At 55.0% G+C, this 10,207-nt stretch overlaps 1 protein-coding gene across 1 annotated transcript; it reads left to right on the top strand.

Annotated features, from left to right (window-relative positions):
• Positions 1 to 418: 418 nt before the first annotated feature.
• On the top strand, positions 419 to 9,504 carry CLEC3B (C-type lectin domain family 3 member B). The gene is made up of 3 exons (XM_082639646.1): positions 419 to 678; positions 4,731 to 4,829; positions 8,459 to 9,504. Exons 1-3 carry the CDS (start codon positions 570 to 572, stop codon positions 8,857 to 8,859), a joined length of 609 nt encoding a protein of 202 aa, XP_082495772.1. The 5' UTR covers positions 419 to 569; the 3' UTR covers positions 8,860 to 9,504.
• The last annotated feature ends 703 nt before the right edge of the window (positions 9,505 to 10,207 follow it).

Here is a 10,207-nt window from a genome sequence, read left to right as displayed (position 1 = left end):
AGCAGTCAGCCCCAGCTCACTCTGTAAGGAGACATCATTGTGTGACCATTCTGGAGTCACCCCGCTTGGGGTCAAATACTGGCGCTGCCCCTTACAGCTGGGTAGCTTGGGTTCCCTTAACCTCACTGAGCCTCAGTTTCCTCAACTGTAAAATGGGGAAATGACAGCACTTCCTTCATATTGCTGGTGTGAGGCCTCCACGAGGCCAGGGAAAAGTATGACCCAGCGCCTGCCCAAGGTAACTGCTCAGCAGATGTGAGCTATGACAACTAGCATGTATTTTTCAGAATCCTAGAAAATAATGACTCTGTTTTAGAAGGCGGGGCCAGGATGCTGGGTGGGTGTTCCCTGGGCAGCGAGGCTCTGTGGCCCCAAGGGCTTCCTCCTTTTGCAAGCTTTTTTTTTTTTTTTTTTTTTTTTGCACTCCCGCAGCCAACTCTGGGAGGGTTTCCTGGACAGAGGTCGTCGTGGCAGTTGCCTTAAGACGTGCAGCCCAGGCCACAGCCACTAGTGCTCTCTGACCCAGGTCCACTGCAGGCGGCAGCAGCAGCCCCAGCCGGTGCAGCAGCATGGAGCTTTGGGGGCCCTACTTGCTCCTCTGCCTCTTCTCCCTCCTGACCCAGGTCACTGCCGAGACACCTACCTCCAAGGTCAAGAAGGCTGCAAATGTTAAGAAAGGTAAGGAGGGGGGTGGAGCCCCTCTCCATCCTCCAGGGAGCTGGTCGCCCTCTCCTTTGCTGGTCCTCACTCTCCTTCCCCTGCTTCACTTTCCTTCTCCGTGAGTCCAGGGAACTTCAATGAAGTACCCCCTGGGACCTGGGAGAGTCCTCCAGCAGCAGGGGCAGTTGTCAAAACTGTAAGGCACTGGCTCTTAGAATCAGAAAGAAGCTTCCAGATCACCTAAACTGACATCCACTCCCCCACCACCCCAATATTTTACAGAAATCAAACCTTTGGCTCAGAAGTCTGGAGATGTCTGACTCTCATCAGGAGTGTGGGCAGGCTTTGCCTTGTCATCTCCAAACCTCAGGTTTCTCAACTGTAAAATAGGGATTGTGCCATTTGCTCACAACGCTGGTTGTAAGGATTTGATGATAGAAAACATGTGAAGTGTCTGGAACATAGGATATACTTGATGCACGGCGGGGGCGGGGAAGGAACAAGTTAATTCTTAGTTCTATAGTGTATCACAGCCTCGAGGAAATAAAAATGTTCAAACCCAAACTCGGATAGTGGAGGCAGCTTTGCTCTCCCTCTGTTGCCTCTGGGTTTGGGGTGTCCTTGGGTTGCCTTGGCCTCAGCAAGGCCTGCCCTTGGAGCCCTGCCTGCAGTGAGGTCACCGCGGGCTGTTTTGAGACAACATTAGTGAAATGTCATGGCAATGAACTGGGGCTGTCACCCCCCACAGGGCTCCAAGGCGAGGAGAGAGAGTTCCAGGGGATGAGAGTGCTGATTAAGCAGAGAAACAGGTGGCTGGGGCCAAGAGCACAGAAAAGGCAAGGCAGAGGGGCATGGGCCGCCCTCAGGCCCCTCTCTGAGCCTCTTCTGTAAATGGACAGCTGCCCACTGGTCACGGACAATGTACATAAGGGCACATTAGGACCATGGAGACCCACAGGCCTGCAACACAGAATGGGCGGATCTGGGTGCTGATAGGAAATAATCCCCAAGGTTCAGTTCATAAAGTAAACAACAAAAAGTTCAATACTTTGAATGGATACTATGCTGACATTGGTTTTGAAAAAGGGACTTATATAAAAATATATATTTACTTGTATATGCATAGAATTTTCTGGAAGGATCCACAAGAGTTAGTAACAGTGATTACCTCTGGGAAGAAAAACTAGGGAGCTAAGGGCAGACTTGATTGGGAAGGAGACTTTTACGTTCTGAACTGTTTGGGTTTTTTAAAGTTATATGGCTATATTACCTTTTACAAAACGTTCATTAAAAAAAAGAAGACTCACAGCATGCATGGTGTGTCCACGAACGTTAGCTGAAACTGCCACCCAGGATGTTCTTTATAAAGGATACACAGTTCCAAAGGCAAATAACAGAATTTTTGAATGTGGAAAATAGTTGCTAATTTCTCAAGTTTACCAAAGATTTAGTATGTATTTATTTAATCATGTAAATCATGTATTTGATCATACGGACAAGAAGGTCAAACCAGACAATGCCCTGGTCCTCTGCAGCTGTCACACTTGAACCCTAGCTCCATGTGGTCCCTATGGAGGTGGACCATGGAGGTCCAGGACTCTGGAGGCCCGCAGAACAGCTGACAGAGCAAGAGTGGAGTGTCCTGTCCAGCCCTGCCTCTTGCTGAAACCCACTGCTGCCCTCCTGCACCACACATGCTTACAGAGCTCTTTCTCCAGGTAGGGTCCAGTATACGTGTTGAACACTCTAGCAGACAATCAGCATCCCTGCTCTTAAGATGTGAATCAATTTGAGAACCACGGTGGTTCTCCCTCAGGCGTCATCAGCATCATCTGGGAAATACATTAAAATGCAGGTACCTGGGACCCACCCCCAGAAATGCTGGATCTGGGCCTGGAATGGGCCCCAGCATCTGCCTTTCCCACCAGTCTCCAGTGATTTCTGGGAGCAGCCAGGACTGGGAATCAAAGGAACAACCTAGTCATAGGGGTCAGTGCACAAAAGTTGGGGAGGGTGTCCGGAGGAGGGACAGTCATGCCCAAGGAGACCCCTCAGTGCCCACTGAGTGGTGGAGAACAAGCTGGCAGGATGGACGCGGGGAGGAGAGGACAGAATGTGCTGTGGCCCCATGCTGGCCCCCAGGGTGGGATGAGAAGGGGGAGAGCCCAGGCTGCTTCTGGGAGCTCATCTGCCCCTGGTGTGGGGTGTGGTCTGAGCCAGCTGTGTGGGGGTCAGCCAGACGCGAGGCAGGGAGGGCTTGGGTGGCTGGAGCTCCAGGGGCCACGTGGCCACACCTGGCAGAGGAGCTAAGGCGGGGAGGATGGCCTCACAGGGGGTCACAGGCTCTTAGAACAGGGACCTGAGGGCATCCATTTCAATAACATGCATCAGGAATCTGAGGCTCAGAGGTAGTGAGGGGTAGCACAAGGGCTCCGACTCCTAGCCCAGAGCTGTAGAAACACCCAACTCCCACGCCTTCCTCAGTGGAGTTCTGTTAGCACCTTGCTCCTTGGCCAGTCCCTGGAGGGCCCCTCGTACACTCGGGCACCTTGGTGCAAATCACAAAAGGCTCCCCGCTCTGAGCTGACAAATTATAGAAGAGCATCCCTTTCTCTGGTGTGGTCAAACAGCACAGCCAGGGCAAGGCTTAGGGGCTGGACATGGGCCCCGCCTGTCCCCTCAGCTGAGTGCCCTTGTGCAGTCCCCAACTTGCACAACTTTACGCGGTGCCCTGTGCTGGTGAATCACGGGACTGAGTACAGAGCTGCTGTGAACCACTGAGGCAGAGGCCCACTGTGAGGCACACATAACCCAGTCAGGCTAGTTTGCCAGCCCCAAACACTCCCTTTTTCGCCTTGCTCATCTGGGTGTTAATTTCCTCATATTTGGTAAGTTACATCATGAATTTCTATATATGCCAGTATGTTTCTTGCTCACGTTTCCTGAGATTCCCCTGCAAAGGAATCTGGGGTGGACAAAGGTCTGACTTCACCCCTCATACCGTGCACTTTATGCAGGCACAGCCAAATGGACCATGGAAGCGCTTCCCCACCCTCTACTCAAGCTGAGCTCAGCCTTTCCTGAAGCTCCTGGGATTTCAGAAAGACTGGGGTCCACCCACTTAGCTCTCAACTTACACACGCAGAGAAAGACATTTCACATCTGCCTCTCATGCATAACTGGCTCCGAATGGGCCTTTGTGCTCAGGAACGCTCACATTAGGAAACCTGCTGCCATCACGGACGTGGGGAGAACAAGCTTGGAGCCGTGCGGACTCGGGTTCGGGCTGCTGGCTCTGCCAGTTCAGGCAAGTTGCTTCGGTCTGGCCTCAGTTTCCCGTCTGTGAATTGGTGGTGGTATAGAAGAGACACAGTACCCACGTCACAGGGCTGACAGTGAGCCCAGCGCTGGTCACATGCTTTCTTTCTCTTAGTCTTTATTCTTCTTCAGAATCCTTGGAGGTGGGGCTATTATCATCCCATTTTGCAGATGAGGACAGTAGATTCAGGGAGGCTGTGGAACTTGCCCAGGTCACCCACACGCATGCAACCTCAGAGCCTGTACACACGTTCACCTGTGCTGCTGCACACAGCCCCAGGCCGAGTGCATGCCCTGCTTGGTCCGTGTCTTGTTCCTCCAGCCTGGGGAAGTGAATCTGGGAGGTCTCAAGGGCCGCTGGCCCTGCTTCCTGTGCTCTGTTCTCCTCTAGAGCTGGGAGGGTGGTTGGGTGTCACCGAAGGAGCTGTCTGCACCCTCCACCCCGCTCCTGCCAATCCCGACCCAATCTGATCCCAGCAACTCTCCTAAACAATGCAGTACAGGTCTCACTTTAGCAAGAGCAAGAGAAGGATGGTCCCCCGGAAGAAGGAAAATCACGAGCGATCACTTAGACTACCACCGGCAGGGACAGGGAGAGAGTATGCCAAGACATCAAGGTCGAGGGGAGTCGTTTCCCTCGTCCCCTTGTGGCTGACAGTGGTCCACCCCTCCCAGTCCCTGCCCTGCCCCAATCCCTACTGCCTTTCTCACGTGTTTGTGATTGTCCCCACTTCCTTCTGACTTCCTCCTAGATGCCGTGAGCCCGAAGATGCTTGAGGAGCTCAAGACCCAGCTGGACAGCCTGGCCCAGGAGGTGGCCCTGCTGAAAGAGCAGCAGGCCGTGCAGACGGGTGAGTGCACGTGGCGGCCTCTCCGGGCAGGGGTACATGAGACAGAGGGGCTCAGGCCAGCAGCCAGCAACCCACCTGTAGCCTCGAGCCAGCACCAGGGCCCTGGCTGGCCCCTGTAGTCCAGGGCACTGGATTCAAGGAGCCCCCTCCTCAGCCTGCTTCTCTCAGGAAGATCCCCTGACGTGTGAAAGCAGCAATGTCCCAAAAGGACAACAAGCTCTCCCACAGGAATCCATTACAGCCCACTGGAAGTGCAAGCCCTGCAGCGCTCATGGAGCAGAGGCAACCCTAATGAACCCCAGGAGACCCTGTGCTCAGCCAGCCCCCACAGCCCTACAGGGCGTGAGCCTCATTCCCTGTGTCAGCAGCTTTGCTGAGGCTGCCACTCTTCATCATCATCATTATGCTGAGGCAGGATTTATCACCCCTATTTTAAAGAGGGGAACTGAGGCATAGAGAGGTTCTGGTTTTGCCACGCCCACCTGGCTAGTTAGTGCAGTTCAGGATGGGAATGGAAGCAGCCTGCCTGGTGCGTGCTGGGTGTGAGGAAAGGTGGGCTTTGGTCTTCCTGGCCCTGCACAAACCAGCTAAACCAGGATGGACAAAATACATGGCTGCAGAGCCCGGGGACACAGCTCGTAGCCCCCTGCCCTAGCACTGCCTGGCCAGCCTGCCTGGGCAACCTGTTCTCTTTCTCTCCACCAAGTTCCTTTCATATTGTCTCTATTTTCCACACATCTCAAACTCACCTACTTCTTCGTGACCTTGCCCTGGAGAACACAGAATACAGACTAACAATAATACTTAACACATGGGGGAATGTTTAAAATGAGCACAGTGTTGTTCAGGGCCTCAGTTTCCTCATCTGTAAAGTCGAAGGGCTGGGGGTGGACTTGCAGGGCAAGCTCTAAGGTCTCATGTCTAAGCTTTGTGCTTGTGCCAAGACCATGCAACTCAGATGCCACTTGCCTCCTGAGGTGGGTGATGTGGTGGGGACCTCCCCATGCAAAGTCCATGGCATATGGAGAACTAAACACCGCCTCCATGTCTGCTGATTCCCAGGAGGTTCACGGGCTCCTGGCCTCCTTGGGGACCTTCTCCCTCTCATCACCCTCTCCTTTACTACGACTACCTGCAAATCACCTTGTCAATAACCCCACACAAAGCACTCCTGAGCTCTCCTGACCTAACTGAAGAGTTGAGAGAATCAGGGGTTAGGGGAGCAGCCCTCCCCTCCCACCATCTGCCCCTTCCCTCCCCCAATCAGCAAACACACATGAGGTCCTCCCCCCAGCGAGCCTCTGCCAGGCACAAGGAGGCAGAGGTGACCCAGCCGGGGTCCTGCTCTGGGAGCCTCAGTATATTCATGAAATCAATGTATTCACTGGAACCCGCAAGTGTAGAAAGATAAAGAAGGATTCCAAGCAGAGGGCACGGTAGGAGCAAAGCTATGGAAGGCCAGCAAGAATCAATGGGATTGGGCTTCCCTGGTGGCGCAGTGGTTGGGAGTCCGCCTGCCGATGCAGGGGACAAGAGTGCCCTAGTCCGGGAAGATCCCACATGCCGCGGAGCGGCTAGGCCCATGAGCCACGGCTGCTGAGCCTGCACGTCCGGAGCCTGTGCTCCATAACGGGAGAGGCCACAACAGTGAGAGGCCCGCGTACTGCAAAAAAAAAAAAAAAAAAAGAATCAATGGGATCATGAATAGGCCAGAGTGACAAAATGCCAGTAACGATGGTAAGGCACTGAGAACTGATACTTACTGAGGACTATGTTGGAGGGAGTGCTGCAGGTGGGGTTCCCAAGAAGCGGCCCCGAGGTAGAGTTCAGCCTGCAGGAGGTTTATTAGGGAGCACACCCAGGATCAGCACCTGGGGAAGGGAAGAGACAGAAGCACGCAGCAGTGGGAAGAGCGCCCTGCGCGTCTCAACGAAAGCCTCAGCCAACTGCAGAGGGAGCCCTGACGACGGGAGGGCCCTTCAGAGCTGTCCTGAGTTGGGGCAAGAGGGCTCATGGGCCAGTCACTGGGTGCAGGCTGCTCTGGGAAGGGGGCACACCATGGGGGAGGGGGCTGTCTTCCGCTGATGCAATCCCCAAAGGGGCTGAGAGTTTAAGAGGTGTCTCCCAGCAGCACTCCCAGCAGCTGGGGTAGTCAACCCTTCACCCCAAGGGGGTCTTGGTGGCGTGTCAGTGTCCCCAGCAGGAAGGAAAGGCAGTGTGGCGCCAGGCTGGGAAGGGCAATGAAACCCGGCTAGGATGAGTTGCAGGATAGCACACGGTAGGGCTGGCTGCCTTGGGATGGCATCTGTGAGTAAAGACACCTCTGTGATGCTGCAGGCCCGGAGTTCAGAGTTCCAGGAGTGTCAGGTGCTCATGGGGACATGGAGATGTGTGTTAAGTGAAAGCAACTGAGTGAGAGAGTGAGTGAGTGAGGGGATGGGGGTGGGGTGGAGTGCAGACCCGCCCCTAACACTTTTGGGGTCAGCAGCAAGAGGACAAATGGAGGCATGTACCCCAACTGCCTAAACATTTAAGTTACAAACCCAGCTGAAGAACAAACTGCTAGGACTTCCCTGGTGGTCCGGTGGTTAAGACTCCACGCTTCCAATGCAGGGGGCCTGGGTTCGATCCCTGGTCAGGGAACTAGATCCCGCATGCCACACGAAGATTCCGTGTGCCACAACTAAGACCCGGCGCAGCCAAATAAATGAATAAATATTAAAAACAAAAAAAACCCCAAACTGCTAAGTAAAAACATTCTATGCTCCTAAGCTGACCAAATATATACCTTCATCACAACCTTTGAGACCAGATTCAAATTTAGAATCTTGGACTCAAGTTCCATGCCTGAGAGAGCTAGCCCCTGGCCCACCGCCTGGGCCATCTCTTCTGTCCCAGGGGCTTGCCCGTCTCAGCTCCGTCCTCCCAGTCACCGCCCCAGAAGAGGCCCCTGGCAGACTCTGGGAGCTTGCTTGGGCCCCTGGGGCAGGGCTTTGGGGTCCTGGGTACCTGCAGTGTGGTCTAGGTTCTGGGTAGGGATGTCCCCTGGCCCTGCAGCTTCTTGATCTTAGGGAGGGTGGGGCTGGAGGAAGATCAGAGTAGATGGCTCCGCCTGGGCTCCCCGGGAAGCCCACTCTGAGATGGAGTTCATTTATTAGGGAGAGCCTGGGGTCCCAACTGTGAAGGGAGAGGTTGGAAGCAGATTGGGCAGAGGTGGAGCTGAGTAGCAGCACAGGCCCAAGGCCAGCCTCTGCCACCCTGTGGAGCCTCCAAGCTAAGAGGTCCCTTCAGAATTATCCTGCTTGGGGGAGAGATGACCCTACCTCTTCCCCTGGGCACTGGATGGGGCACCCAGGAGAGGGGTGTGACCTTGAGGGAGGGGCCGTGTGCAGCTGAGGGGGCTGACCTCACTCTCAGCAGCAGGGTCTCCACCACCTCTTGAATGGGGATCTGAGATGTGCATCAGTGCCCACCACAGCACGGCCCTCTGGCCTGGGTCTGGAGCCTGTCCAGGGAGGACAGGATGTACAGGGATGGGGTGGAGGATGGTGTGACTGCCCCTGGCGGTTGGCTCTTGGCTCCGGAACCGGAGACTTTGGGTGACGTCCATTTCCCCCCCTCCCTCCCAGTCTGCCTGAAGGGTACCAAGGTGCACATGAAGTGCTTTCTGGCCTTCGTCCAGGCGAAGACCTTCCATGAGGCGAGCGAGGACTGCATCTCGCGAGGGGGCACCCTGGGCACCCCGCATACGGGCTCCGAGAATGACGCCCTGTACGAGTACCTGAGCCAGAGTGTGGGCAGCGAGGCCGAGGTCTGGCTGGGCTTCAACGACATGGCGGCCGAAGGCGCCTGGGTGGACATGACTGGCGGCCATATCACCTACAAGAACTGGGAGACAGAGATCACCGCACAGCCCGACGGCGGCAAGGTCGAGAATTGCGCTGCCCTGGCCGGTGCGGCCAACGGCAAGTGGTTCGACAAGCGCTGCCGGGACAACTTGCCCTACGTCTGTCAGTTCGCCATCGTCTAGCGGGCCGAGAGGGGCGGGGGCGGGGGCAGAGTCCGGGGGCGGGGCCATGGGAGGGTGGGATCCTGAGCCCCGGAAGAGGGGCCGTGGGACCTTCCCGCCCCGCATCCCCGCCCCCGCGCGCTGGGGGCCTCCTCTTGCAAATAAAGTGGGTGCAGCTTGGCAGAGAGTGGCTGCGGTCTGTGCCGGGTCCGAGGGGGTGGGGAGTCCAGGAGCCCGGCCGGGAGCCCAGGGAGAGGTCGCTTAGAAGGAGGCGAGTAGGGAGGTGGTGAAGGATGGCAAGCTGGGCGCAGAGGAGGGGGAGGAGGAAAAGAAGAGGGGGGGACGAGGGAACCCCTGACTGCTGCTGCCTTTTTAAAATTAAATAACTTTATATTTCATTGGATTTCCCACTTACAGAAAAGTTGCAAGAATTCCTGTATACCCTTCATCCAGATTCCACAAATACTAATGTTTTCCCATATTTGCTTATCCTTCTATTTTTTCCTGAACGTTTGACAGTGAAATGCAGACGTGATGCCCCTTCACCCCTAAATATTTCAGTGTGTTTCCTGAAAGCAAGGACATTTTCTCACGGAAGCAGAGCACTGTTATCAAGGTCGGGGAATAAACACTGTTACAATATTGTTATCTAAGTTACAGCCCTTATTCAGATTTCCAGTCTTCTTACTGCAGACTCCACTTCCTCGTGTTGGAATCCAGCATCCCCTCCACAACTCCAGAGGAGGAGTGACACCCCCACCTGACACCCTCCTGTTGGGGATTCATTTCTGGGGTGCACTGACATGCTGAGTCCTGTCGGGGTGAGAGCACAGGCTGCCCATGGGGGATATCTGCATCCGCCTTCTTGCCCAACAAGGGGGCTGGTTCAGGAGCCAAATATGACAGTGGCCAACATTGCCTGACTGGTGTGTCCCCCTCCTTCCCGCTCCTCACAGAAAGTTCCACCCTAGCAATACCAGCTACTACTTATTGAGCCCACAGACTCGCAGGCACTCCACCCAGGACAGGCGTGTTATGATCCCAGTTTTGTAGAAAAGGAAGTTGAGGCTCAGGGAAGTTAAGTGACTTCCGTTGGTCACACAGCTAGTAAGCAGCAGAGCCGGGATTACAAAGGCCTTGGCCTTTCCACCACCGTGATACTTGTCTCATGTTACTGGACCTTCCCTGAGATAAAACATCAGAGAAGTGGCCTAGTGACCCCCAGAGGCTATTGGCCAGCTCCTGGTGTGACCTGGCCCATCCAACCATGTAGGCCCAGCTCTACTGACACCCTTAGGGGAGGTCTTCCCTATCACATCAGCCATGGTATCATCCACTGTGTGGACTTTGCCATATCTTTTCTCCCTGG

The sequence above is a fragment of the Mesoplodon mirus genome (assembly GCF_964341445.2).
Source record: "Mesoplodon mirus genome assembly, chromosome: 12".
In the NCBI taxonomy this organism is placed as follows: domain Eukaryota; kingdom Metazoa; phylum Chordata; class Mammalia; order Artiodactyla; family Ziphiidae; genus Mesoplodon; species Mesoplodon mirus.
Note: the sequence above shows the minus strand (reverse complement) of the source record. Positions and strands in the feature narration are given on the sequence as shown.

Bases quoted from the DNA above. Each gene is read 5' to 3' on its own strand.
- CLEC3B (XM_082639646.1), top strand. From the start codon at position 570: ATGGAGCTTTGGGGGCCCTACTTGCTCCTCTGCCTCTTCTCCCTCCTG. The intron at 679-4,730 runs GTAAGGAGGGGG...ACTTCCTCCTAG, and splicing joins GGCTGCAAATGTTAAGAAAG to ATGCCGTGAGCCCGAAGATG. The intron at 4,830-8,458 runs GTGAGTGCACGT...CCTCCCTCCCAG, and splicing joins GCAGCAGGCCGTGCAGACGG to TCTGCCTGAAGGGTACCAAG.